Source organism: Fundulus heteroclitus, chromosome 2 (assembly GCF_011125445.2).
Source record: "Fundulus heteroclitus isolate FHET01 chromosome 2, MU-UCD_Fhet_4.1, whole genome shotgun sequence".
Taxonomy (NCBI): Eukaryota; Metazoa; Chordata; class Actinopteri; order Cyprinodontiformes; family Fundulidae; genus Fundulus; species Fundulus heteroclitus.
This window is the reverse complement of record NC_046362.1, coordinates 36,926,363-36,954,072: the sequence shown is the minus strand read 5'-3', so window position 1 is coordinate 36,954,072 and position 27,710 is coordinate 36,926,363. Positions and strand designations below refer to the sequence as shown.

At 41.4% G+C, this 27,710-nt stretch overlaps 1 protein-coding gene across 1 annotated transcript in view; it reads right to left on the bottom strand.

The window, feature by feature from the left end:
• The window catches only part of si:ch211-1e14.1 (UPF0606 protein KIAA1549), a 61,246-nt gene that overhangs the window by 30,768 nt on the left and 2,768 nt on the right, over window positions 1-27,710 (bottom strand). The window contains exons 3-9 of the mRNA XM_036126659.1: window positions 8,066-10,072; window positions 7,875-7,963; window positions 7,102-7,261; window positions 6,876-7,006; window positions 3,399-3,591; window positions 3,241-3,300; window positions 3,019-3,164 (exon numbers count right to left, since the gene is read on the bottom strand). Coding sequence (XP_035982552.1) covers window positions 3,019-3,164; window positions 3,241-3,300; window positions 3,399-3,591; window positions 6,876-7,006; window positions 7,102-7,261; window positions 7,875-7,963; window positions 8,066-10,072 — 2,786 coding nt within the window. The remainder of the gene's footprint in view (window positions 1-3,018; window positions 3,165-3,240; window positions 3,301-3,398; window positions 3,592-6,875; window positions 7,007-7,101; window positions 7,262-7,874; window positions 7,964-8,065; window positions 10,073-27,710) is intronic.

Below are 27,710 nucleotides of genomic sequence, written 5' to 3'. Positions count from 1 at the left end.
TGCAACCAGAAAGCCTACAGCTCAGGTCACGTCTGGGCTGGCAGAGATAAAAAAAAAACACAAAAAAGCGCTGGGCAGGCATCCCCATGCAGAGTCAATTCAAGTCCATGCGCGGTTATTAGAGTGGAAAGAGGTCAGCCTGAATGTGTGTATTATTGCACAACCCCCCCCCCCCCTTCCCGTCTGGCCTGCTCTTTTATCTGCTCAGGAAGCCTCATCAGGTATTTTCATGGGTGACAACACTACGTCTCGTCTGTCCCGACAGATCAGGGCTTCAGTCTGACATGCAAACAGGAAATAGACGACTTAGACGCTCAGTTTCAGTCACACTGCACTCAATAAAGCCAATAAGCAAAGATTAGTTGTGTTTAGAAGCATGCACTATAAAAGACATTCAGAATAACATTAATAAAACATATTTCAGGCTGTAAAAAGTCGTTTTGAAAGGGCTACCTGATTGAATTTTAAACCTTCTGGTTACCTAATTGAGTTGTTGGGTTGAATTAGGATAATTTCTGAATCAGAAGGCTCAGAAACAGACACGTTTGATATTATCACTCTGACAGGCCCTTTGTTTCACATCAACACGATGCACTCAGATGTTATGGGGTTAGATTAAATATGTATCCCATATCCCTCACAACAGTCGCTTTTATCTCGGCTTTTAGCTCCCGCTGCTTCTCGGTTTCTCTAATCCTTCACTACTCCGTCACGTCTTTGAATCCCACCCCACTGAAGTCACTGCTTTACCAGAATAGACAACCCTTAATCATCTCAGCCGAGAGGATGCAGACTGATGAAGAGAGCAAATGAATAATTGATCTGCTGTTAGCGGGTCTGTGGCTCGCAGCAGCCGGCAAGTGAGCAAACGAGGAAAAGCAACAGAAATCTGAACCCCTTTAGGTGCAGGTTGTTAAGTGGTTTGTCTCTTGAGTAAATGGGATGCTGTTGCCATGGAGAAAAGGCCACATCCTGCCCCCCCCCCCCATGGAGATGAGATGAGCAGGTGCAGAGGAGACCCACAAAAGGCTCGATTAGTAAAGCACTAAGGTTTTCACTGGTTACCGACGCCGCATCTCCCATAATGAGTCCTCTGTGCCGAGTCCCAGCACTCAGAGGGAGTCTCTGCGCTTCCTAATGACATCAAAGGTAAACAGAGACACAAATCTGACATATTTTAGGGGACTTCTTTTAAATGAAATCTCCAGTTTCAGAGTTTAACATATGAAAATGACTGGTGTGTGTGTTTCAACTGCAGGATGCGTTTCCAGGATCCAGGGCTGTTTTCTGAGGCCACTATTCACCTCCTATGCTTCTAGTGAAAACCACCAGGATGAGAACAGATTAGCAGCTATAAACTAGAAGGCACTTTTTAATTTAACCAGAAATATTGGGACGCTTTTTATTTTTATTTTTTGGAGAGTACCATGGATTTCAGATTTGTTCATTTAACACAATTAGTTCAGTTTGGACTCATTTTCAGCTCATTTTCTGTTAACCTTAAATAAGATTTCAAATGAAAGAAGTTAATCCAGTTAATTTAACATTATAGGGTTTTACATCATTTCAGTTTTGAGGCACAAATAATCCCAACCAAAGTCCTCTCGGATTTTTACCAGATATGAAATTAGGAAGTAAGCTGCAGCTGTTCCTACGTGGGTGGTTTATCCTCATTAGGGACCCGTAGCACAAGCTTCGGGTCCTGAAGCAAAAACATTATTTTTAAATTTAGAAATTACCTTTATTGTTCCTCAGTAGGGAAATTCAGAAATTATTTCAAATCAGTTTCAGAGTGTAACCGCTGAGAAATAATCACGTTATAGGAGGACACCGGGGTTTAATTCTAACAAGAAGTCTGTATAATCCTGTTAAAGTTCGTCACACTTACATCTTTCAGTGGACGTCGTAGTGAACTTTTAAAGTGGAATCGCTGTGACAGGATCCCTGGTTATAGTTTTATAACCCCCAGCAGCTCAGCTGGGGGTTATAAAACAGCCACGGTTAAAACAGCAAATATTACAGTGGAAAGACACCTTAGACCAGGGGTGTCAAACTCATTTTGGTTTAGGGGCCGCATTCAGCTTAATCTGATCTCAAGAGGGCCACACGAGTAAACTCATTGCAAGATTAAATAGAACTAATAAATGTGGACTTGTTGATTTTTATATTAAGTTAATTTCACTTTTACACAATATATTATGAATAACCTCAGCGTTTTTAAGAAAAGTATGTGCAATTTCAACAATACATTTACTCAGTTAAACATTTACTTGTGCATTATGCATAAGAACTGATCACAGTGATTATACAATGTTGAAAAACATTTATTCACATTTTTTGGAACTTAAAAACACTGTCCTGCATGACAAAATACATCAAACAGATAAAAATTAAGAAATTATTTAAATTTTTCCACACCTGAAGCTTAATCTGCTAATTAAAACACAGCGCCCCTCGTGGACAATATAGGAACTGCATATTTTCAATTAAACGAAGTACATGTTTTTTTCAATAATTGTTTTATCATTCTCTTTCTTTTATCTCCTCTTTCTTTCACCTTTTGTTTTTTTCTTCTTGTTCTTCCTTTCCTCTCCTACTTTCCCATTGTAGTGTCCATATCATTTGAGATATTCCCCGCATGAATCATAATAAAACTATTCACATTCATAAATCAAGCGGAGCACTATGGCAAAAGCAGTACTGCTCCACTTGTGAAAGTCAAATCCGAGGAGCTCTTTTTGGCATTAAGACAACAATTCTTATTGCCAAATTGCCAGACAGGACAATGGGAAAAAATAAAATAAAAAAAATAATATTTTTTTGTTTTTTAATAATGATAATGCATTTAGCCACAGGGCCGGACTAAATTGTTCGGCGGGCTGTTTGACACCCCTGCCTTAGATGTTCCAAATCTCATTTCTAGTTTTTCTGAATAATAAATTGTAACCTAATAAAAGTTACAGCAGATAACTCATGATGTTTCTCTCCTAAGGTTCAGAAATGAGTCTCCGGGGTTACCTGCACGCTACTGTTGCCAATAGCAGTCGCTCTTTTCACCCGCCTGACTTGTCCGGTGGCTTCGCCGAGCAACATGGCCACTCTGCGCTCCATGTTAGCTTGAAAGGTGCGCTCACTCATCTTCTGGTCCAGAACACCCAGCAGTACTGTAAACACACCGATTAATGGTCGTTTAAATGATAACAGTTCTCTATTCCCCGCCGGCGGCAGAACGCTCGCTACCTGTTCTGACCCAGGAGGAGCGAAGCAAGTGGCTGGTGTTCAGCGCTGGGTAATGGAGAGCTGAAGGAAAAAAGAGGTCAGCGTTAAAGCGAGCACGGCTGATCCAGCAGGGACAATAAACATGGATTTTCTAGACATGTAACCTTTATGGTACTCACGCTCTGCAATCTGCAGCACAGGGAAGCCGATGTAGTAGCTGAACTCTACCACTGTGAGCTTCATCAGTGCGTTGCTGACCTTCGTCCCCATCAGAAAACCCCTAGAACCGCTGACAGTGAAGGTGATGTCCACCGGCTGCCTCACCAAATGTTGTTCAGCGCGATTGTTCGCAGCAACGGTGATGTTTAGAATCTGAAAAGAGCGACAACATGCATCAAATACCGTCCGCCAGTTTACCGCCGCAGCTCAAAGGAAAGAGCGTTTTGTCTTCTAAAACGCCACAGAAAGGCTCCCGTTCTGATAGAGTCAGCTTTGGAAACACTAAATAAAAAACAGAACTTAGCAGTGTGGAGATGCATAGCTAGAAATTTGTGCTATTTGTTCTTCTTCTTTTATAAAATTCCGTCTTGCCCAGATAATCAGGCAGTTCCCTGATGTATTTCATCACTTCTATGCCGATGACATTCAGCTCTATTGTTCTTTTAAGTCTACAGAATATTTTAAGTTTTCTGCTTGATAAACTGTGTTAATGGTATGAAACAGTGGCTCAGTGAAAACTACTTGCAGGTAAACTCTGATAAAATGTGTGCCCCTGAGAACCAAATAACAGAGATTAAGAAATGTCTGGGTGTTTTGGCCTCGTCTGTCAAACCAAGCCTCAGAAACCTTGGCATCATTTTTGTCACTAGTGTCTTTCTCGCAGTTTAATCAAAAACTGCTTCTATCAGCTAAGAAATATTTCTAAGCTTTGAATTTTGGTGTCAAAGACTGAATTAGAGATTATTCCTGCTTTTATTTCATCTAATATTGACTATTGTTACAGCCTTTTATATGTTTTAATAAGAAAGATCTTGGCCATTTACAATTAGTGCAGAATGCTGCTGCAAGACTTTTAACCAACACAAGGAAAAGACATTACCCCAGTTTTAATCTCTTTACACATGCTCCCAGTACATTTTAGAGTTCATTTTACATTTTTAGCCTTTACTTTACTTTACTGGCCAAGCTCCAGCTTCCCCTTCCTGTAGCTCGAGATCCTCCAGCCAAAAGCTGTTAATGGTTCCAGGAACTAATTTCAAGACCAGAGGTGATCGATCTTTTAATTCGAATTTTTTTTTTTTGAGATATTATGTCCAGCAGTGAGGCTGAAAAACTGGTCCATGAATTTGTTACTTCAAGGCTGGACTACTGTAATTCTTTACTATCAGGAAGTCCACAAAATGCAGTTCAAAGTCTTCAGCTGATCCAAAATGCTGCAGCAAGAGTTCTGATGAAAATCAACAAGAGGGATCATATTTCTCCAATTTTAGCTTCCCTTCATTGGCTTTCTGTTAAATCAAGAATAGAATTTAAAATTCTCCTTCTAACGTATAAAGCCTTCAGCTGATCCAAAATGCTGCTGCAAGAGTTCTGAAAAGCCCAAATTCAGTATCAGAAAATTTTAATATTATGAAAAGGTCCAATATTGAAGACACCTGGTGCCACTCTAATCAGCTAATTAACTCCAAACACCTGCAAAAGGCCTTTAAATCAGTCCTGTACTAGTTCTGTAGGCGTCGAATTGAATTTTAAAGCTGTGGCTCCCAGAATGTGGAAGGCATCGCCTTTTTTCTTTACGCTGTCTTGACTCATTTGTTCCAACTGGCTTTTAACTAGTTTTATGTTATGATGTTGCATTTACGCTGTTTCAACTTTTAATATTTTTATTTTGTGCTGTTTTATGGTTGTTGTTATTGTGAAGCACTTTGTGGTTTTTATCCCGTGAAAGGTGCTATACAAATAAAGTCTACTAACTTACTTTTAATAGGATTACAAAAAACAACAATAGTCAATTAGCTCAGCATTTCAACAAAAGAAACTAAAAATAAACAATGTGTTAAATTAACTTTTTATACCTATAGTCTGAATGAGAGTATAGAGTAAAATGTTATGTATGGACAGACAAGAAGAGAGTCCACTTTGGCCAATATACAACCAGCACAATTAAGAACTAACGCAATAATTGAAATATCCAGGAGAAGCACTGAAAATATGCCTTTAAGACAGAAAAGGGGTCTGTATAAAGCAGCTTTAAATCAATATTACTGCGTCTGAAACCTCTGACAAATATAACACATCTCCATCTTAGTCCCTATTGCTTCGTTAGCATAACGAATGATTCTATGAAATGACATAAATGAGCCAGAAATGTCATTTACAGAAGTTGCTTGAAATACTAATGCCACCTTCGTAAGTACCAATTAATCCAAATGCATCCGTCCAAACAGACGGTTTAAAACCAGCAGAACTGGGCCTGGACGTTTACACAGAAAATGGTTGTGACCCATCACTGCTGCACCGCTGGTCGAAGGATGTGGTTTAAATACGCATTACATTTTTACAAACTAGTTGACATTTTTCAGCCTGAAGTTGGAAAAATATACAAAAACCCTGAGCTGCCTTTTACAGTAGAGCTCAAAATTATTCATACGTCTCGCAGATTTGCAATTATCTTCCTTTAACTACTGAAGTTTGTACAAACTACAAAACAATGTTTACTTGTTTCCAATTGGATTTTAATAAAGAATGCTAGGTGGAAATTTAGTTCCTATTTAGTCCTTTCTCCATAATCCATCAGGTAATCTTTATTGGCTCTAAATTGCTGAGCAGCTTTCTGCATGTTTTCTCTGGGATTTATCTGTGGTGATGAGTTTCTCTGCCCATATTCACCAAGATTCCTCAGACTAAAAGTCACTCTTAGTGACGTCAATTTAAGAAAACTCTTAGAATTTCCTGAATTCTAAGATTTTTCTTAAAATTTTACCTCTGTAAGATAAAATTTATTCACAAAGCATCTCAGGCCTTAAGAGATCCTAAAGTGGAAAAAAATGTGAGGAGTAGCAAGGAGGACTTTTAGTTAAGAGTGTCTGAAGCAGGAAGATGGTGGAAACAGAGAGAGCTGATTGGCTGATCCACCACCTAAACAGTTTGTTGAAACCTGTCACACTCATCGCACTATACACACTTCCCTACATTAAAGATCATGCTAATAGTAAAATCTTTTGATTTGAGCAGGTACACAAGATAACCCGCCAATGGAATAAGATTTTTGCACTTAAATTAGAAACAATTCATCTCAATCATCTTATTCCAAGTGTATATGTCTAATTATCTTATCCATTGGCAGATCATCTAATTTATCTGCTCAAATCAAGGACAAATACACAAATTTCAAGAAAATGTTACTTACATTTAGTTCCATTTTAGCACAAAATGGACTGCTAATATTTGTCACTGAACAAAGAAACTAGTTGATTTTACTGCCTTTCAAACTTCGACCTGGTAGTAAGTTGGGTTTGATGTGTTTCCCTGACTGAAGCTTTAGCACTTGCTGCTGTACCTCCATGATCCCTTTACTTTGCAAAGAAATTATGCATAAATGTCTTGTGACAGCTACATTTTCTGCTTTACAGAAGGTATCCTGAACAATCACTCACATGGACGGTGAAGTTGGTCGACTCCTTGGACCGGCGGCGCACTTCTGCAAACGCCATAATCAAACCTTTCTCAATGCTCTCAAAGAAGCTGCAGTGTCGCACGTCAATGTGGCCGGGGACGAACTGCAGCACTGCACACAGAGGCGTTATGGAGAGGCTCAGAAAAGCATCTACAACGACTGCATTCAGCAGCATCAACAGCAGATTTAAGGAGATGGAAACGGACCTGTGTGGACTTGATATTTCTGGTCTGGCGTCGTCGAGTTGGGGGAAACGTGCAGGAAGCGTCGGCCGGACCTTCGCAGAGCGTTGATGACGGATACGGCCGTGTACACGACTGGACCCGACACCGCCCGGAACACGAACTGTGGTGGAGGGCTGACAACCTATACAATAAATGTAAAAAAAAAAAAATCACTTAGAGCTGTGGAAAGAACCTGAGTGAACCTTAGTAAACAAAAAAGCAGATTTCTAATTATGATTTCATCTTTTAAGGATACAAAAAAGTTAACAGTACACTGCAAAAACGGATCTAAAAACAAGTGAAATGTTCTTAAAGTTAGTCTATTTGTCCTCGATTTGAGCCAGTAAATAAGATTATCTGCCAATGGAATGAGTATCTTTACCCCTAAAATAAGATAATCAGACATCCAGCACTTGAAATAAGATGATGGAGATGAATTGTTCCTATTTTAAGAGGAAAAATCTTATGCCATTGGCAAATAGTCTTATTTACCTGCTCAGATCAAGGACAAATACACTTATTTTAAGAAAATTTAACTTGTTTTTAATTCTGTTTTTGCAGTGTAACTCTGGTACTGGTTATGCCACCCTTTGAGCAAACAGTCGCCATCAAGCCTTTGCAATAACTGGATTTAATTCAGCCACTTTGGAGGGTTTAAAGTCCTGCTACAGCATCCCTGTCTGGTTTAGAAGCACCCTTTACTTTTTTTTTGGGCAAGTCAGAGGCAGACTTAATGCAGAATGAATCAAAGTTACCTGTAGCTCCACCGACTTGTTGAATTCCACTTTCAGAACGTCTCTGACTTGAGATTTGGCAAAACCGACAGTCACCCCAGAAGGAAAACCTTGCACAGCAAGCAGGAAGTTGTCATTGTAATCTCTCCCGTATGGACCACGTTTATTGAGACTTTACAACGGCCGGGGTAAAAACCAGAGCGCTGACTTACCGGTCTGTGTTAGGTAGGCGGCGCGGTCAGCGTTGCAGAGGAACTGCCTGGATGTCGTCGGTGCAGCTGTGGTCTCCCTGCTGGTAGCAGCCGTGATGCCGACGCTGGTCGAGGTTTCAGCAGCAGCAGGAGTCCCAGTCGTAGCGCCATCAGGAGTGTTTGTGGCAGGCGGACCCGGGGTTGCGGCAGAAACTGGGATAACTGGACTGCTTGTTGGTTCTGGGGTCACCGTGGATCGGTTGCCAGCGCCACCTTCGGTCACGCTCTGATCACCGAGCGTAACCGGAGGAGCCGAGGTGGCGTTGTGGGACCAGGACGCGGGTGAAACTGTAGTCATGTTGGCGGTTTGCTCCGATGTGAAAAGGTCTTGGGTGATTGGTTGGGTTGGAAGAGCTGTGTGGTTTTCAGCAGCTTCAGCAGGAAGCGGGGAGAAGGCTGTAGCTGTGGTCATGACCGGAGTGATGGGACCGTCATCAAAGCTTTCTGTGACAAACCAATGGACGTCCGTTAGAGAGGAAGACAAGAAATCCTCCGGCAGCAAAGGCGTCGCACTTGGCTGCAAACCCTCTGCTGACGCGGTGTCCGTGTCTACGGAGAACGCATGTGTGGACCAGCCAGTGGTGGAAACCGGGCCGCCCCACACGGAGGAGGAGGAGGAAGAGGAGGGATCCAAGATGTAGGACGGGACGACGGAGGGATCCAGAAAAGGCTCAGAAGAGTTGCTGAGCTCAGGAGTCTCCTCTGTGGTCACTGCTGTAGGAGATTCATAACGAGGCCCAGCGCCCGACAGCTCCTCCGTCAGATCAGCATCCGTGGCGAAGTCAGCGGTGGGCGTGGCCACGGTGGCGTTGACGGACACCTCAGTGACGTTCTCCCCGTACTCTGCTCCGGTCTCTGAGATGCCGCCGCCCTTCGTCAGCTGACTGGTGTAATACTCCAAGCTGTTCATGTCGGGCAGGAGGACATCTGTCGGTCGGATTGTGAAGGCGTCGCCCCAGTCTACGTCGGCTGCGTCGGTGCTGGGTGTGGCGGTCTGCGTCAGGGAGGAAAGCGGGGACGGGTGGACGGACGGAGGTGGAGCTGTGGGGAGATATGCTGTCGTGAGGCTGGAGGAAGGCGAGGCATAGCCAGGGTGCATGGACGAAGGCCATATGCCCACTCTGGGAGGAAAGGAAGTGTCGTAGATTTCCGTGTCGTCCTGCATGTCAAACGGGTCGGAGAGCACCTTAGTGGCCAGAGAATAATGGTCTTTGTCCGTGTTGAAGAAGGACATGGTTTCCAGGTAGTCTCCGGAGCCCCAGTCCACATCCATGGTGTTGGTGGGGTAGAAGTCCTCTGAAGGCAGCTCATTGGGTTCAGATAAAAGTAACGAGGACTGTGGGGCGATGAAAGGCACGTGGTAACCCGGGGCCAGGACCTCGTCTAGGTTGGGTGGCGCATTGATTCCGTGTCGGTCCTCCACCAACGGCACGACGCTGGAGCTCATCGGCCTTGAACCAACCTGTTGGCCCTCAGAGTCGTCGGTCACGGACCGCGTTCGCTTTGACGTCCCGTCCGTCTCTTCTTCACGATCAAGAGCCTGACGAGGCGGTGATTCGGTCCCAGCGGAAGGACTTACGTTCGTATTCGACCGGGGCAGCTGCTTTGAATATGGAGACCAAGGATATTCCTGTTTGTCAGGATTAGTCCTAACCCCCCGCCCTTCGTTGGAGCTCGTAGCTGATGCCTCAAACCCCTGAGCAAGTCCAGCGGGGCTTAAAGGTGCCGCAGTCCGAACGCTTGACTCCTCAGCGTAGGGCTGCCTTGGCGTCACAGAGCCAGAGTTTCCATTTGCACCGTGCCCTGGCTGAGCTGGTTCAGGAATGGAGAGCAGGGCACCAGGTAAGCCTGGGCTCCTAAAGGCAGTAAGGTGTGAGTGTGGTAAGGCTGACGGTGATGATCCTGTGGTCGTCGGGATGCCTCCGACAGCTTCCACAGGGCGGGCGTGTGAGTCCAGCGGAGACTCGTCTGCGGAGGAACACAGGATGTGCTTCAGTTTAAAAAAAACACGCGAAACGCTGGAGTATTATGCAAAGTTAGGCAACTTCTCTCTAGCCTCGTGAGACCATCCTGATCTCGCGAGCTTTCAAGGTTTCACTCGCAGATCAGTCTGGCTACTCTCCGTTAAAGAAAATTTGGAGCCGTTCACCAAACGAACGTCCAATCAGCGTTGGCTTTGAGGCGGGTTGAGGTGTGACGCAACGAGATGCGTGACAGTTCAGTCTAAAGAACATGGCGGCTTCAGCCGATGAAACTAGCGTTAGCGTGGCGATCGAGCAAGTTTTATCGGAATTACAGAGTATTTCTTTGCTGAGCTAACGAGCCTTTACCTGCAGCAGCAAGAGTAGCTTGGCTTGTGGTTGTGTTTTCGTCGTCGCTCGTAACAGAGCGACGACGAATCTGATTGGTTCATTTGGCCCGTCTATCACCAATATAAGCCAATCAGCTAACCAGTATTTTCGCCCCTTCCCAAAATTACTTCAACGGAAGGTTTCCAGATGGATATGCGGAGCAAATCTATCTGGCGGCGTCAGGTTAACTTCTCTCTGTTCTGGAGAGAAAAATGCATCTACGGACCAAAGCGTGTCCCTAACAGGTCAGGTGTAGGTGGCAGGAAAAATGTAAAAAGAAATGATTCATTGCTGTTTAGCATATTTTAGCACAAGTGTTGTTGTCCCCTGGCTAAAAAATAAACAATCTGAAATATTAGTTTATTTTTTATTTATTGATTGACTGATTATTGATTGATTTAGTTACAGACATGCAAAACATTGAACATGGACTTTTCCAAGCAAAAGTAACCAAAAAGGCGCCGGCTGAAGCCACGGCTTATTACGCCGGCCCTCCTTTACAAAAACATCAACCAATCAATTGTTTTTCTTTTCCCCTTTTTCTTTCTTCTTTCCTACTTAATAATTTTTCACCTTTTTTCCTTCCCTTCCTTTCTTTTTTTTCACCTCTTTTTCTTGCTTTCCCATTTTCTTTCCATACGAAAAATCTCAGGAACTTCACTATTATATTTAGCAAAGACAGAAAATGTGAATGTTTTTTAAAATAATAAATTGAATTAGTCTTCATCAACCAATCACAGCTGTTAAAAATACAGCGTCACACCTGGGAACGGGCTCAACCACGCCTCCTCACAGAGACAAACATTTATTTTGCTCCTTCAGAGTCGCTCTCAGAAAAATCTGAATCTAAAACTCCTTGGCAGGAAGTTTTAGGCTAAGATAGGAGCTTTCTCTACATGAATATGGCCTCATTTTTATTATGTCCTAGTAAAGAAAACCCAGGAAATGAAAGAGGGCGTGGTTTCTTCTAGGTCTGGGCGATAAAACTGAAATTTACGACAATAACTGACGTAATTTTGCCCATGTTGTTATTTTTGATATTAAAAACTACTTTTGATATTAAGCTATGCTCCTGTCCCTAAGACACTGTGCTACGTGGACAGTCTGTAGTCGCATGACTCCACCCCATCCAGCCTGAAACAAGAAACGTGTTATCGTCCATTTATCGTTATCCAGTTGAGCCGCTCAATATATCGAGATATTGATTTTAGGCCATATCGCCCTGCCCTATTTTCTTCTATCTATGAGTTTGTTTCAACCAAGCGGGTATGAAAAGAAGAAGAGATTTAAACTGTTCTGTATTTTAGAGCGATTATGGCAAGAGTAGAAGATCGTTGGGTCCAGAGCCGACAGAAAACCTCCCAAAATAACAACAACTGTGGCTTAGATGAAAAACAACTAAAATATTTCTGGTTATTAACCTGCAAACGTGTAACGTGCTCCAGATCATGCTTTATGTTTTCAGGCCTTCACCAAAATATACATTTGCTTTGGTAATATTTTTTTCACCCCTGAGTGAAATAAAATGTTCCAGTCTTGGATAAAGAGACAAAAAAGTGGAACAGTACCACACACAACATCAAAAATCAGACACAGTTTACATGTAGAGCGCCACTTTAAAATAAATATAAAAGCCGTAAATTAGAATCTAAGAATTAAGTTAGTCCAATATTGAGTCAACAAGAACTCAAAAAAGATTAAATTTTTGGGTTTTTACAAACATTTGATAATAGTATTTTAAAATTCTCATTCATCTATATTATATAAAAAAAAAACATTTATAATGATTAAATGAAAGTCTTACAAACAGATCCTAAGAAAGCATTTTATATCCTTTTTGTTCAGGCCAGACTTGATGTGAATCCACTCATCGGGATCATCAAATAAATTCCTTAAAGATGACGTTAGAACAAGAATATAAATCACAAATTAAGGCTATGCAACACTTTCCAAACTTAATTTGAAAGCAGAAGGCTTAGATTGCTGCATCTCACAACTCTCTATATCACACATAACTTCATTATGGAGGAGCCTCAGTTGCACGGCTCAGATATGGACATGTTAAAAATAGCTTTATGAGGGGAAATAGATAATAAATTATTGATAAAGATACATTAAAAGCCTTTCTGCAGTGCCATCTATCTACATAAGCTTGCCTCTCTAATTCAAATGTCATGATTATGTGATGATTTTGCCTTTATTTGTTTTACTCTGTAAAACACACTGCAAAAACGGAACTAAAAATAACTAAAATGTTCTTAAAATGAGTGTACCTGTCCATGATTTGAGCAGGTAAATAAGATGCTTTGCCAATGGAATAAGATTTTTGCACTTAAAACAGGGACAATTCATCTCCATCGTCTCATGTCAATTGCAGGATGTCTAAGTATCTTATTTTAGGTGACAAAATACTCATTCCATTGGCAGATAATATAACTTACCTGCTCAAATCAAGGACAAAAAAAAAATAAATCGAATTTTAAGAGCATTTTACTTTTTTTTTAGGTCCGTTTTTTGCAGTGCACCGTTAAACACCGTGAACTTTAAAGGCACCAGTTTCACCAGTTTCACTCCTGCATGGAGTTTCTGTTACAATGTGAAGCGGCTGCAAACGCTGCTGCAGTTTATAGAACCTCAGCAGAACCTGCAGCCTGGAAACAGCGAGACAGACTCCGAGGCTATTTTTAATACGAGCAGGAGAAATGCAGATCATCTATAAAAACATCAGGAATGAAGCAAAACGTCTAACGTAGTGCGTTGTTTCGTAGGAGCAGACAGCGGCTGGCTTGGCCATAAAGAAACCTAATTAGAACCTACGTTGGTACCTTAATCAAGCCAGCATGCCCCTCTAGCAGAACCCGCCTGGAAGGGCTTGGGAAACTTCCAGGGATTCGGTTCAAACGCTTTGCTGCAGAGCCAAGCGTTTGAAAGCAGCACACAGCTGGGCATACGCACACATCACATTCAGAGAACATAACAGTGTGATCAACCTTTAATGCAACGAAATCCATAGAAGTGAGGAGAGCAACATCTGCTAAGCTGCTTTAAGCAGAACTGGAGACGAAGGCAGACAGAGCTGCTCGTGCTTTTGGTGGTTATTAGGGATGGATGTTACAGAAACACACGTGCTTTCTCATCGTGTCTGATTGTAACTATTTATGTTGCTGCAAACGAAACGTTCTGAATGCTAGAGAAACACCAGAGCAGCTCAGACTCGTGTTAGCAGGAAGAGATGGCCGACGTCTGAGGTCAAACTGTCGCAGATGACCCAAAAATGTCCGCTCATTTAAAACACGGCCCAACGGCCACCGAGTATTTCATCAGCAGTAACACTGAGGACGACTGAACATGGGTGAATGGACGGCAACGCGGCTCCCTGATTGACATAATGGTGATTACTGGGAGGCCATGGATGACAACAGTGACGTTGACGCTGGTGATTTTTTGGTTTGTTTTCACTCAGGATGCTTGCTCTTTTTCCAAATTAAAATTCCAGACTTTTTTAAAACTGATATTTTTTTTCCCCAAGACCTTAACTTTATGTACTTGTATACTTGTGTGCCTACTGCCTACTTCATTGGTTGAGATTGTACAAACTATCTATTAGAAATGTTAATTTTTATAGGCTAGTATTCAATGAACAAATGCATTATTCACAGTAAATTATGCTTTTACTGATGAAAACGTTTCAAAACATGAAAATCACAAGTACATGAATTTCACATCAAACAAGTGTTTGATTCCATTAGGCTAATACAGTACGTGACCAGTTAGTAAAATTATAGTTTTAAAGCCTACCTTCCTATTTCTCATTTCACAATGCCTTTGCGCATACTGTAAAATTCTACCATACATTTTTTCCCCCATACTTTATTAAGACTTTCACACAAAATTCAAGACTTTTCAAGATTTGGAAAACAGTGTTTCAAAATTCCATACTTATTAAGACTTTCAAGACTTGCGCAAGCACCCTGTCACTGAAAAACGTGGCAGCTGTGGTTACCAGAATGTTTCTGTAAAAGATACAGTAAAAATGTAGGCGAGGTTACCAAGTCACCTGAAAATGTCAAACAGTTTACAGAACTAACGGTATATTTTACATTAGAAAACCATTTCACCTTTACATTTTTTAATTTTTTAGATTTTTTTTTTGTGTGGCACTATTGGTCCTTTTTACTGAAAGCAGACTGACAGAGAGGGGGCCACTAGTGCCACAAGAAATATAAAAAAAGTAGCTGTTAGATATACATGTAAAGATAACAAGCAGCCCACGGTTTTATAATGTAAAATGTACATGTGGTTCTGTAAACTGGTTCACTATTTTACTGTATTTTTGTTTTTTTACAGAAAAAGTCTGATAAAAACAAAAAATGTCTTACTTTGCTCTCTTGCATCATTCAATGAGGGTAACATTTTAGAACTCTTTTAAAACCTTAACTTCAAACCCTACAAAATCTAATCAAGTAACAGTTTAAAAAGGCAAATTATTGGAAATTATGAGGAGAATTGATCATGTTCCTGATAATTCAGCAACAAGCTCTTAGAATGCTGATCCTGGAAGCTTAGTGCGGCAAACAGCCATCAGGCATGGAGAGCGATCTTGGCCTGGATTAGGGCGGCCATTACTCTCTGGGCCAAATATGACGGCGGCCTCAGAGAAAACACAGCAACAGCAGCTGTTGCCTGAAACAGGAGAGTGTTGCAGGTGGTTGGCTCCTGGTTGTCAGGCCCGTCCATGAAACTGGACACCCCGCCTCGTACCTGTGGACATCACCAAGCATCGTGTCCCCAAACAGTAACTCTGTAAATATGCGGACCGGTGATGCCACTCAGAGAGAACGATGTTTGGACTGTTTTTCAAAGATGAAGCAAAGTATACAAACAGGCTTTCCTTATTAATAGGGCTGCAAGATGTTGGGAAAACATGCAACTGTGTTAATGCTTAAAGTCTAACTCACCCCCAGACAAATTTGAAAAAGTGGGCAAAAGTGGAGAGAAGCGGAGCTGTGTTCAGGATGGGGAAAGCAGCAGCTAGCTTGATTAGCCATACTGAATCATGGAGCGTGAGCAGAGAGACCCTGTAGCTTCGCAACTTTTCGGTCTTTTGAGGTGGAGGATTTTCACCGTCCTCATCACCGGAGGTTGATGGAGGCTTTGTGGAGCCCAGCGGGTCAGAAACTTACCAGTTTGAGCTGCTGGCTAAAGGCGCTGATTCAGCCTAAAGTCGGTGCTGCTGAGGCAGTGGAGGACAGGATCACTCCAGTTATATATTATCATGTTTATTTCCCGCTTTGTAATCCAGGTGGGGATCACCGTCAGCTTTGCTCCTCATGATTCAGTTGCAGTGTGTAAACGGAGCGTGGTCGGTCTCCTCTCTGCTCTCTCTGCTCCGACTGCAGGCGGGTTTCAGGACGAGGCAGCAGCTGTCTGCCTGTGAGACAACGCTCAGGGAAAAGGAAGAGGCTCACGGCAGGATTCGCTGCTGCCTCAGGACAGTAACAGCAGAACAACTGCTGCTTTTACGTAAACTCGCCAATAAGAAATAAAAAAGTCGTGGAATTGTTGCCAGTCGCTTTGTTAAAGAAAAAAAGTTGCTTGAGAGTTTTAAAAGTGCAAGAGTGCTCGCTATGAAGGCAGAAAGCGGATATTTTTTTTTAAGGACAGAGCTGTTTTTTTACCCCACAGTAGCAGAGCCACTGAAGTCAGTTTCTCCAAATTACGTCACAAAAACTTCAAACTTGAAATTCAATGCAAGACCACGGTTTAACCCTAAGAGGGCATCACACTGACGATTTGAGCCACAAAAGCAGGATTTCAACAGAAGTTGCATCAAAGCAACGTAGTCTGGAAGGTTGGTACGACAACAGATATTTGATGTCTGTTGGTGCCAAGTTGTTCAGTGATTCCTAAACTAATTTAAGTATTTTAAGGTGTATTCTCAGAAGTACAGAGATCCAGAGTAAGGACTTCAGAACCACCGTGAAGGGCTCTACTTTCTTAGTTGTAGTGAGGATGTGGGCGGCAGATGGATCACCTGAAGCTGTCTATTCGACCTGTGAAGACACCGGTGGCAGTGATTAAGTCAACTAAGGCTGATAAACCTATGGATGAGTTTTTCCCGATCCTGCTGAGCCTTTAGTCCTTTAATCCTGGAAATGTTCTTCAGGTGATAGAAGGCCGACTTTATGTCCATCACTACACCCAGATTTCTGGCTGGATCAATATAGTACAGCTATTCATATTAGGAAAGAAAAGCTCTCAGAATCTCATTTATGCATCAGAAATTTCCAATGAGTTGTTATCAATGTGCACCCATCAGGTCACAGTGTTTGTGCACATGGTTGTCAGATTTACTGAGCTGTAGTTTAAAGTGCTCTATAAATTAAGGTGAGTTGAGACTATCTCAGGTCTCGTGTGTATGTGGGTGTACCCCACCTTCTGAATATAACCCTATACGGGATTAAATAGATATATAAACCTGATGGATGGATATTTTACGGGGTTTGTTAGCCACTTTTTGTTATGAATGTTATGAAACCAGACTGAAATTTGCAATGTTTTCAAGCCCAGTTTTAGAAATTATATATAATGATTTTTTGCCCCATTTTAGTAATGTGTGTCAGACATTTTTACAGCAGTCAGGCTTTAGGGAAGAAATGGATGCATGGATATTTGCTTATATCCGAGCAGCCGATGACATAGAAATGATGCCGTTTCTGTTGCATTGTTTGTTCTTGTTTCGGTTTTTGCATCCAGTTGCAGCCTTGAATTACAGCAGCCAATCACCAGGTGACTGCTGCCAGCAGCTGACCCGATTCCTGTTTTAGTGACTCCCACAACCAAAGTGAGATGAATCCTCCTGCAGAAACTTATGAGGGGGTTGTCAAACACTGAGAGGCCAAAGTCAAAAATAAACACTATTTTTAATAATATTACTGCTATGATCCCTTGAAAGCTTAAGATAAAAGAAAATAACCTTTTAAGGTAAGTTAGAGTCTGTTAATGCAGTAATAAGAGCTGACAGATGCAACTATCATACCAACAGGAGTAAGAGCAGAGAAAGATAAGACATGGCTCCAATCCAATTGGCTAAATATAATCAAAACAGGAAGTGAGTTCATGTTTTCAAAAGGACAGAAATTTTCATTCGGGCTAAGAGTAACTTTTATGTTTCAATAAATTCGGAGCAAACGAGAAAACTTCCACCACGTTTGTTCTGGCTTCAGTTCTCATTCCTTCTGCTGCTGCACACAGACGTGTTTTAGGTGTGAAGAAAGCTCGGACCAGATGATGACGTAGTTTTCTCTGTCTGCCAGACGTTTTATCGCAAAGCAAAGCCATTTAATGAGGAGGAAGCGTTTCTTCGGTATTAACGTCCGCTAACTACAGCCCCACACATGGTTCTGCTTTAGGCCGAGCCTCTTGCGTGACTGGCTCCTTTCAGCTGGCAGCAGCCGCCGACACGGCCAGCAGTCAAACAATCAAGATACGGCTGCGCTGCTGACGTTTGGTTTATCGGGGGAAGCTTTTAAGATGAGGGAGATTGCATTGCTTTTATCAGAGGAGCCAAATGAGATCAGGGTCTCTGCAAAAGCTCGAGCATCCCTGCGACGCACTGATCGACTGAAAACAAGCTGCAGCTTTATCATAAAACTCCAGCGGCTGCTTTGCTGCACACATAAAACACAGTTAACTGTAGCTGCTATCGAGCCCTGAAATAAAAAATGGAAGATTTAAACCAATGAAAAGAGAGAAACAAATCACCCAAGTCTCTCTCTTGACTGAATGGTTTGATAAATGAGGAGAAGTTGCCTTGATTTACTGCAAACTTCATCATTTGTCTAATTCTGGGGCCCGGCTGCACGGCACAGACCTCATCTAATATTCACGTGACCCTTGTTTTAGTTTCCTGAGGGGATACTTTGTAAGATAAGGGAAGGAGGGGGGGTAGGAGAGAGGGGAGCAGGATAAGGGGGAGGGGAAGAGTGGTACAAGAGTCCAATTGAGAAAAGGGAAGAGGTGAACCAGAGAGGGAGAAGGACAGAAACAAGCAGGCAAAGAAAGAGCTACAGGGCACAGCTGACTTTCCTCAACATTACTCCTGTAATCTTCGGCCATTTCCAACGGAAAAACAAACAGAAACTTTGTCCAAAGTTCCAGAACAGAGGTTCGCCTATAGGAAGCCCGAGAATCCCACATAACATCTCAATCCTTTTAAAAACAAGAAGGCAGCCAGAGAGGCGCTCTGCTCTCTCCTCCGCTTTGTCTCTATCCTCCACAGGCCACCGTCAGAGCAGCAGGTCCTTCAGCCGCTGGACCGGGTCTGCTGGGGTCAGTGGGGCCTCCAGGCGGGTGGAGGGAAGCTTTCAGGTCTAAAAGTCTCTAGATGGGAAGGAAAATGTCTGATGGATAAAGTGAAGAGCTCACTGCTAGGTTTGTAAGTACTGCTGTAATGCAGAGACGAGCAGAACCGAATGTTTCAGCCTGGAGGAGCTCAAAACGAGGTCGTCTCAGCGCATATGTCTGGGCTCAGAACAACCAGACCTCCAGACAGGCTGGAGCGCTGTTAGTGTTCAGCAGCAGTTCTCAGGCCTCCTGCTCAAAAAGGTCCAAATCTGAGTTCTAAATAAGATTTGGACAAGTTTTATTAAACTTGCTTTTTAACTTAGAAGCCCAACAAATGGCCCTTCACGCCTACAGCCGTTTGTTTGTGACCCTGAGCTGCACTTTTAATTTAAAATACATTTTATTTAAACTCTTCTCAACAAACACATTTTTTTTTCTTTACACACAAGAATAAACTAAACAAAGAAACTGAACTTAAAACGCTGCAAGACAGTAAAGTCAGAACAACTGAGGCAAAACCTTCCAGCTGCAAAGATAAACTGATAAACCCATCTACGTTTTTAGTCGGCTCATAATTTCTAAGATTGTTTTCTTTTCAATTTCCTTAAAATAGTTAATAAAAGTTAAGAGGAGCGCCCGCGCCCGGCCTTCTGCAGCAGGACAAGTTTCTAAACAAATATGGTGGATAAAGTGTCTGATTACGCCCCAATAAACTCATGTTACAAACCCAATAAATATTTACTAGTAAATAAGGTTAAATAGGTTTCCTTTAAAATCATTCACCGCTGTTATCCAGTAAAGTCATTTTTGGTTAAATATAAAAAGGACATTGATACCGCTTGTACTTTCTGTAACATTTACTCCACCTGTTTTGGTCTTGTGAACACACCAGGCGTTTTTGGCAAGGAATTTGTCGCTTCATTCTGGACAATATTTATGATAAATTTGAACTTTATTTTAAAGATGTCTTATTGGGAATCACAAAATATAAAAAGGAACTTTCTGACCATTTCTTCTTATGTAATCTTTTGCTACTGTTGGCCAAATTTTATATTCACAAATGTAAAATTATTATGACTAAACCCTTATGTATCTCTTTTTTAAAGGAAGCAACAACTTATTTTTCTACATTGTCCTCCTCCAATAACAAAAAGGCTGTTAAAACCTTATCTTTATGCTCTAAATTTAAAGTATTTATGTAATCCCTTTACATGCTTATTGCTTATTTATTGCTAGTTTACTTTATTCAGTTAGTTTTATTTATTTATTTATTTTAAACAAACCCCTGGCAATTGTTCATAGGAAATTGTACTTCTTTCTGTATTGTAAAGCATTTTCTAATAAAGCTTATTAAAAAAAAAAAAAAAAAAAACTCATGTTACAAAAGTTTTTCAAGATTTCAAAGGTGACCTATTATGAAAAATGAACTTTTTACATGTTTTTGTACTTCCTTTGAGTCTCTACTGCTTTGAGAAACAGTCCAACTGTTATACAGCCCTGCTTTCCACTCCATCACTGATCAGCTCCACCTGCCGCAGTTAATCATCCCAGACTCTTTCCACCTGTCAAGCAGTATACTTAACGACTCCTCAGCCAGCTCTTCCCCATTGGAACATTGTTGTTGCTCTGCCTGCAACTTTGGTCTCTCTGCCTGCAACCTTCATCACGCAGCCAGCGAGCTCCGTCCTTCGTCTCACGTCGCCTCCCTCATCGCCTCCTTCGCCTCACGCCTGCCTGGCCCTCTGGTTTCTATCATCCACTATCCATCATTCCTTCAATAAAACTCTTTAACAAACCTCAGTATGTGGCTGAATCCGGGTTCACAAACGCAGTACATGACACCAACCACTACAAAAAAAAAAGCCACATCCAGGCAATAAGTAAAGGTTTTGTTGGCGTCCGAAAATGAGCTGTTTCAAAAACCTCCCTATTATTGCATCACAATCTGCATGGCCACTTTTGCACAGAGGAACATATCTACCGTGTACGCGCTGCACAGTGGAAATGGTAAATGGCGCTTTAACTACTAGTCCAACGACCCCAAAGCGCTTTACACCACAATCATTCAGGCACACATTCACGGTGGGGAGCTATGCTAGCAGCCACAGCTGCCCTGGGGCAGACTGACAGAGGCGAGGCTGCCATCGCGCCCTCTGACCACCGCCAGCAGGAAATTCAGGTTAAGCGTCTTGCCCAAGGACGCAACGACTGAGACGGTCGGAGCGGGGGATCGAACCGGCAAAGGTTTTGTTGTTGGCTGCAATGAACAACATCCCAGTCACAAAGAACAAGGATTTATTTTTGTTGGTAATCTCCCAGCCAGGGACGATGGCCAGGAAGGGCCGTTTGGAAAACTACCGACATCACACAGCAGGATTTACCCAAAGACTTCCACTGAAGGGAAGTTCGTCGGAACTGTCCCTACGGTTCGTCGGAAATCTCCAGATGATGGAGATGGAATTACTTAATGATTTGTCTGTTGTGATTTGCATTGCTGTTTGAAAAGAATAAGATCTGTCATTTAGCACAAGCTAACGCTACTGATAGCAGATAGTTTGGGACGACCAGCAGTGATGCCAAGTCTGCTTGTTATTAGCGACTGTTTCTTTGTTGTTGTTGTTTTTTTCAGAAGCAGCTTATACATAGGGCTGAACAATTAATCGCATTTTCAATATAATCGCGATTTAAAAAAACACAATTTCCAAATCGCAGAATCTGCAATTTTTGGCTATGTAACAATCAGGCAATTAGACACGTCCATTAGGTGTCGGTAAAATGTTTAAAGTGGGTTTGCCTCCACATGGAAGGGAAGACAGTTGCAGCAGTGAGATAATCTAATTTTATTACTTGTTTTAGAGTTTATATAATCATGCATAGCATAAAGCACAGGTCAATCAGTTGAATACATAGACTTGCTTGTTGATTGCACTTTATGTTCAACAAGGATTGATGTCCAAATCAATTAAAAGCTGTTCTCTTGAATAATATTCTGATTAATAGAAACATTAAAAACTCTTGTTTAAAATAGTCCTTGTTTACAAACATCTTTATTTCGACGCCATTTTTGTTGCTTGTGGTTAATGCAGAGAAAAGTCAAAATTGCAATTTTGGTTGAAATATATCCTAGGCAGAACGCAATCATTACTGCTCCGAGTTTAGATGCTGTGGGTCTTTTAGCAACTAATTTGCACAGCGAGGAAACAAGTTGATTTATTGTTTGTATATGTTTAAAAAGACATGATAAATTAAACTGGGAAAAAAAAATCGCATTAAATCGCAATATTAAGAAAAAAAATCGCAATTAGATTATTTTCCATAATCGTTCAGCCCTACTTATACATTTTGTGAGTCGTGGCTTTTTGACCATGAAGTCGCTTATTTGCGTTATAAAAGAAACAAGCGCTACAGAGACAGACAGCGTGAGCGAGCAACAAATATCCATGCGCGTACACACACCGGGGTCTGACTCAGGCTCAGAGACGTACGGCTGTATCATTGTGAAACTGCTGGAAGCCATTTTCACATGTATAAAGTCTGAGCATGTGGTGCAGCCAGCAACAGCTTATTTGCATAAAATGAAAACAGCACTTTTTAAATGAGCTCAAAATAGGTGAAACTGGGCTGGTGGAATCTCATTATCTAGGAATGATTCTGTGCAAAGGAAAATGTAATGAACATGTTTGGTGTAGGCCATAGACCTGTCCTAAATGTTTAAAGGAAGCATAAAAGGTCACCTTTAAAGGCTGAACTGGTCTAAACGTTGGAAGTACTTTGTTTTTTTTATAATGTTTGTGATTTTGTTCTCAATCTCAGCAGCTTGATGGATGAACAGCAGATGAGACGAATCCAGCAACTTTTGATGAACCAGGGAAAATGAAAATGACCTACTTTTTTGTTCATTAGCTGAGTTTTATCTAAGACATGGTGGTTGGTCCACAATATTCTCAGTTTTGCTACCATATTCTACTAATTAGCTGCCTGCATGTATTAATGTATTAATTAACACATTTGACCTCGGCTGGTTATGATCACAGGTAATTATGTAAATAATGTAATTGTTTAAAAAAAAATCAAACATGAACAAAAAAAACCTTAAGTAACACATTCAATCAATAAAACCTGTCAGTTTAAAATGATATTGTTACATTTTAAGTAAAAAAGGTGTCATAGTAACAGACTGATTCCTTTGGAGTTATACTTTGACTGAACTAAGATGTACTTTTGTTTATTTTTAGTTTAGTCTCATCATATTTGACCTTCTGAATTATATTTTCAGATGAAAACAGAGCGAAAACCGCTTCCTGACATCAGAACCACTACTTAGAGAGTCTGAAGACTCCAGCAGCTGAGAGATCAGGGTGGTGAACATGATCCCCATGAAATGGACGGAAATGTGTTGTTTTTATCTTTTGTTGCTTAAGGTGTTTCACACCACATGTTTTCTGACCTGCAATCAGAAGGAGCAAATATCAGGTGTGACATAATTCCCAGAACCGAGCTCCAACGTCTGAGACGAACCAAACGCAGTCAGCTTACTTTTACATTCCTATCCTCCACAGTTCTTATGAAAAAGCTCTGTTGCGGCTCTAAGGCTGAAGTGTCTCATCAACTGAGAATATACACCTTCACAAGGTTAAGAAATGGTTAAGAAATTCAAAACAAAAGGCAGTGTCCTGCTTTTAAACTAAAAACATGCCCAGTAGAAATCTAAAGAAGAGTGAGTAAAAGCTAAACCTATGGGTTGATCCAAACCACCTTTATTCCTTCTATTTATCAGGTTGTTATAGTTGTAAATCCTGGAAACTACAGCGGAATATTGGCCTTGGAAAAGACAAAACAGTGGTACAGAAAATTATTCACAGATGTGCGTTCACTGGCCCCGCCCACTGCTACAATACAGTTTTTATCAAATCCTTCATAAAAAAGCAAACAAACAAGAGTGAGGAACGGTATAAAGAGTAAAACTTTAACAAGTGGAAATGAACATCCCTGAAACTAAACGGCCGTTTCTGCTCTGGCTCCGTTTGGCGCCGCTCACCCTCTCCTGACCAGCAGACTAGCTTCCCTTGCTCTGAACAGAACCAAAGATTGCCGGGACCGGCCCGTGGGTCGGCTACTGGCCACCTTCCAACGCCTGGCTCGGCTCGGCCGGCTGCCGAGTGCAACGTTACCCCGTGTTTGGCTTCAGACGGGCTCCAGTGATCTGCAGCCGCTCCCGGCTCTACCGGACAATGAACGGACATACCGTCGTCCCAAACAGATCCGATTACATGTGGTAACAGACTACACTGGTAATTAGACGGGACTCTGCTGGCCCTCAGCTTTCAAGGCCCAATTTGTCAACCCATACCATGCACAGAGGAAAAAAACTGTTTATAGTGCTGCAAATAAAACTAACCTGGTTTTATGATATTTACTCTTAGATTCTTTTGTCTAAACTTGAGTTGCATAGAAGTCTTTCTATAAGCTAGAGATGACACCTTAGTAAAAGGAGGGTATATAATGGTAGTATATGTACACAAGCCCTGGCAGCGCTGCGATAAATCCCAGCTTCTGCACAACTGAAGATGGAGAGCTTGACCATCTCTCACCAGCCCAATGGGGAGGGTTGTGCTCCCATTATGGCAACTCTGCTGTCTTTGTGAAACAACGCATGATGAGAATTTCTTGAGGTTCTGGTACTGACCAGAATCTTGGTAGAAGCAAGGATGCCTTTTTGTTTTGGGTACTATTAGGAGAATCCAAAATGAAGCCATTTTGGTCGTCTGTAGTATTTTAAAACCAGATGCAACGACAATCAGAGCAACAAAGGCAAAATATTTTAGCAAGTTTTTTAAGAGATTCTCTCTCTACGGACTTTGCTAATTTCGGGAGCAACACTGGACCGCTGCTGGGCACTAAAGGCGTTTTCCTACAGTTTCTTATCCTCACAGCATTTCAGCTGTTTGAGTCAAAGCAGGAAGAAACGGAGAACCTGCTTTTAAAATAGTCTTATTTTTAGTTTAAAAGCTTCTATAAAGAGTCTGTGTGGTAAAGGGCACATAACAGACAATCTGTCTTTCTACCCGGACAATATAAATTACTTCTACTGTAGCTTCTTTCCTCCTGTACTCAGTGCTCGCCTGATTTTAGTTTTAATACGCTGATTATTAATCAGAAATCCATCAGATGGAGCCAATTCAAGAATCCGGCTTCCCAGGGTGAGTGTTTTATCAGTGAAGAAGGAACATCTGTAAAGTATAGCATGAGATTATGTAACGTTATTTTTGGGGCATTGTGAGCTGGACTCCACCAGGCCTGCCCTTTGTCCCTGATCACGTTCATGGAACAGCATCTCTAGGCTTAATCCCGGAGAGGAGGATGTTTGGCTTGGGTAACTCAGCTTTGCATTTTGCAGATGATGTGATTCTCTTTCCACCTACGGGATAAAAACCTTCAGCATGCTCTGGAGGGGTTCACAGCCCAGTGCTGAGCAGCGGGATGAGAATCGGCTCCTCAAAGTCTGAGCCCATAGTTCTCAGCTGAAAATAGGTTCAAAATATTCCTAGTTATGGTAGGATGAAGCTGAGGATAGGTAGATATACCTCGCCTGCAGTAAACGGGGCACTGGTCCTGTCTGTTGTGGTAAAGAAGGAGCTGAACCAAAAAGCAAAAGCTCTCCATTTACCCGTCTGTCTTTGTTCTGACTTTCAATTTGGGTCATGAGATTTGGACCATGACGAGATCCAGGAGACAAACGGATAAAATGAGCTTCCATTGTAGGGCGGCCGGGCCCTCCAGAGAGAGACAGGGTCACCCTGAGGGGACGGGGAGTAAAGCTGCTGCTCTTCTGGACCGAAAGGAGTCAAAGGCTACAGTAAATATATGAGCAATTGTTACTGTAAAAAAAACAACAACTTAAAGGTTAATATGACAGGAACATAAATTACTATCAAAGAATTCCTGTGAGTATTTGGGCAAATGTGTTTAAAGGGACGGAGTAGGGCTGGGCGATGAAAAATCTTTTATTTAATTTACAATATATAAAGATTACATTTTTGGAAAATCTGGATTCTATTTTGCCAATGGACCCAATGGGCTTCCATGAAAAAGATAAGTATACGATGCGGAATATATGTTCAGGAAAATATATATTGTAAAGAGGAAACTTTTTTACCATAAGATGAGGCAGTTTCATTTATTCATAATTTTTTTTAAGTTAGTTTGAAGTTACACAATTGGAGTGAAGCCTGTTCTTAGCTCTTTGTGTAAAACCACTAGCAGCAAAAACATTTTGTTATATTTTTTCATTGCATACAACAGCAAGGCGGCCATCTTGTTTTACAAGCTTGTATTTAGTTGCACTTTGAATTCAGGTTAACTCCCAGACGAAATGCTTGACAAAAAAACAAGTTTTTAGAATTTTTTTTTTTTTTTTTTTATTTCTTTTTGTGAAACCAAAAGGATGTCCTAGGGTTGGGCCATATTGCCCAGCCCTAGGAAAATTTGCAACTAATTTGTCTTTTTATTAGCAAAAATCAAGTATTGCTTTTATAAATACAAGTCTAATAAGAATTGCATCAAAAATAAAAGAGTTCTCATAGCTTGGAATGAGCAGTTTATAAATACATAGGTGTCGGTGCACCCAATGGAACATGTCATGTTGCGTCGTCATTTTTGATTACAGTAGCCAAAAGGGGCCAAACTTGTCAGCCATATGCATTTTCCCCATCCATCTCCCATATGAAGACGTGCTGTTATTGAAGGAGTAATATAAAACAAGCAAAGACGACCGTAGATCATTCTATTTATCATTTTCTATTGAAATGGAGGACCATCTATTCTCGGCCCAGCGAGAGGGAAGAAGAAGTAACCAAGGAAAGAAAAAGAAGTGATAAACATGAAAAAATTAGAGGCTATATCAGCACAGCTATTATTAACAGGTGGAGATAATTCATGAGGGAGCTGGGATTCAAAATGGACAGGTAAGTTAATTCAATATAACAGAGAAGTTTATTTTGGCCGTAGCTATTAGCTATTAGCAGTAGCTTGGTACCAAATACATGGAGGAAATGTTGACATTGTCACATTTATGACACTCCACGGCTTCTGTAGTAGTTATTACGCGCTTAACGACGAGGTCGCTGGTAATTCATTTAGCGCACCACTAGATGGGTGTAAATCTTACACGCTGGAACATTAAAACTAAAACTGGGAATTAGAAGGCACACATATTAGAAACCCTATAATCAAGTTAAAATTAAAGGCTGGACAAGATGTGGTGAATATATCATCATCTCAATTTCAGTGTGTACCATATTCATATCACAAAGAAGTGAAAACAATTGTTCGCTATTACATTCCTAGTGTTATGAACTGGCTTTTTTCATGCTAATGTACAGATGAGAAAGACAGGAAAGAAGAAAATATTGCAGCCGATACTGTTACTGCATGATTTACCAGTATCATCACCATCATAAGATTTTTTAATACCGTGCGGCTCTGCTTAAGTAACTGTTAAATTTTACTTTTGGTCCACAGATGACAAAATATGATAAACACATTGGATTAACTGCAGCAATCAGAAAACTGCGGCTAGTTCACATCAACGGCTGTATTATCATTTAAGCAGGACTTTTTGATTCACTAATTCCAAAATTCTTGACATTTTACTTGATAATCCTTCAAAAAGCTGTAAAACCGTGGGCTTTTACTGCTAAACGCAGAATGTGTTGCGGTGGGGGTGGTGGTATTGATTGGATAAGGTCAGCATCAATAGATCTAAGCCCAGAGAAAACATCTATCAAGCTGATTTAGACCTTCGCTCTGTCTCCAACTAGCAGATATTTGTTTAACTCTTGAGTCTGAAAGCTGAACATCCCAGAACCAGGCATCCCTGGATCAGGGATGCCTGGTTCTGGTCTCTGGAT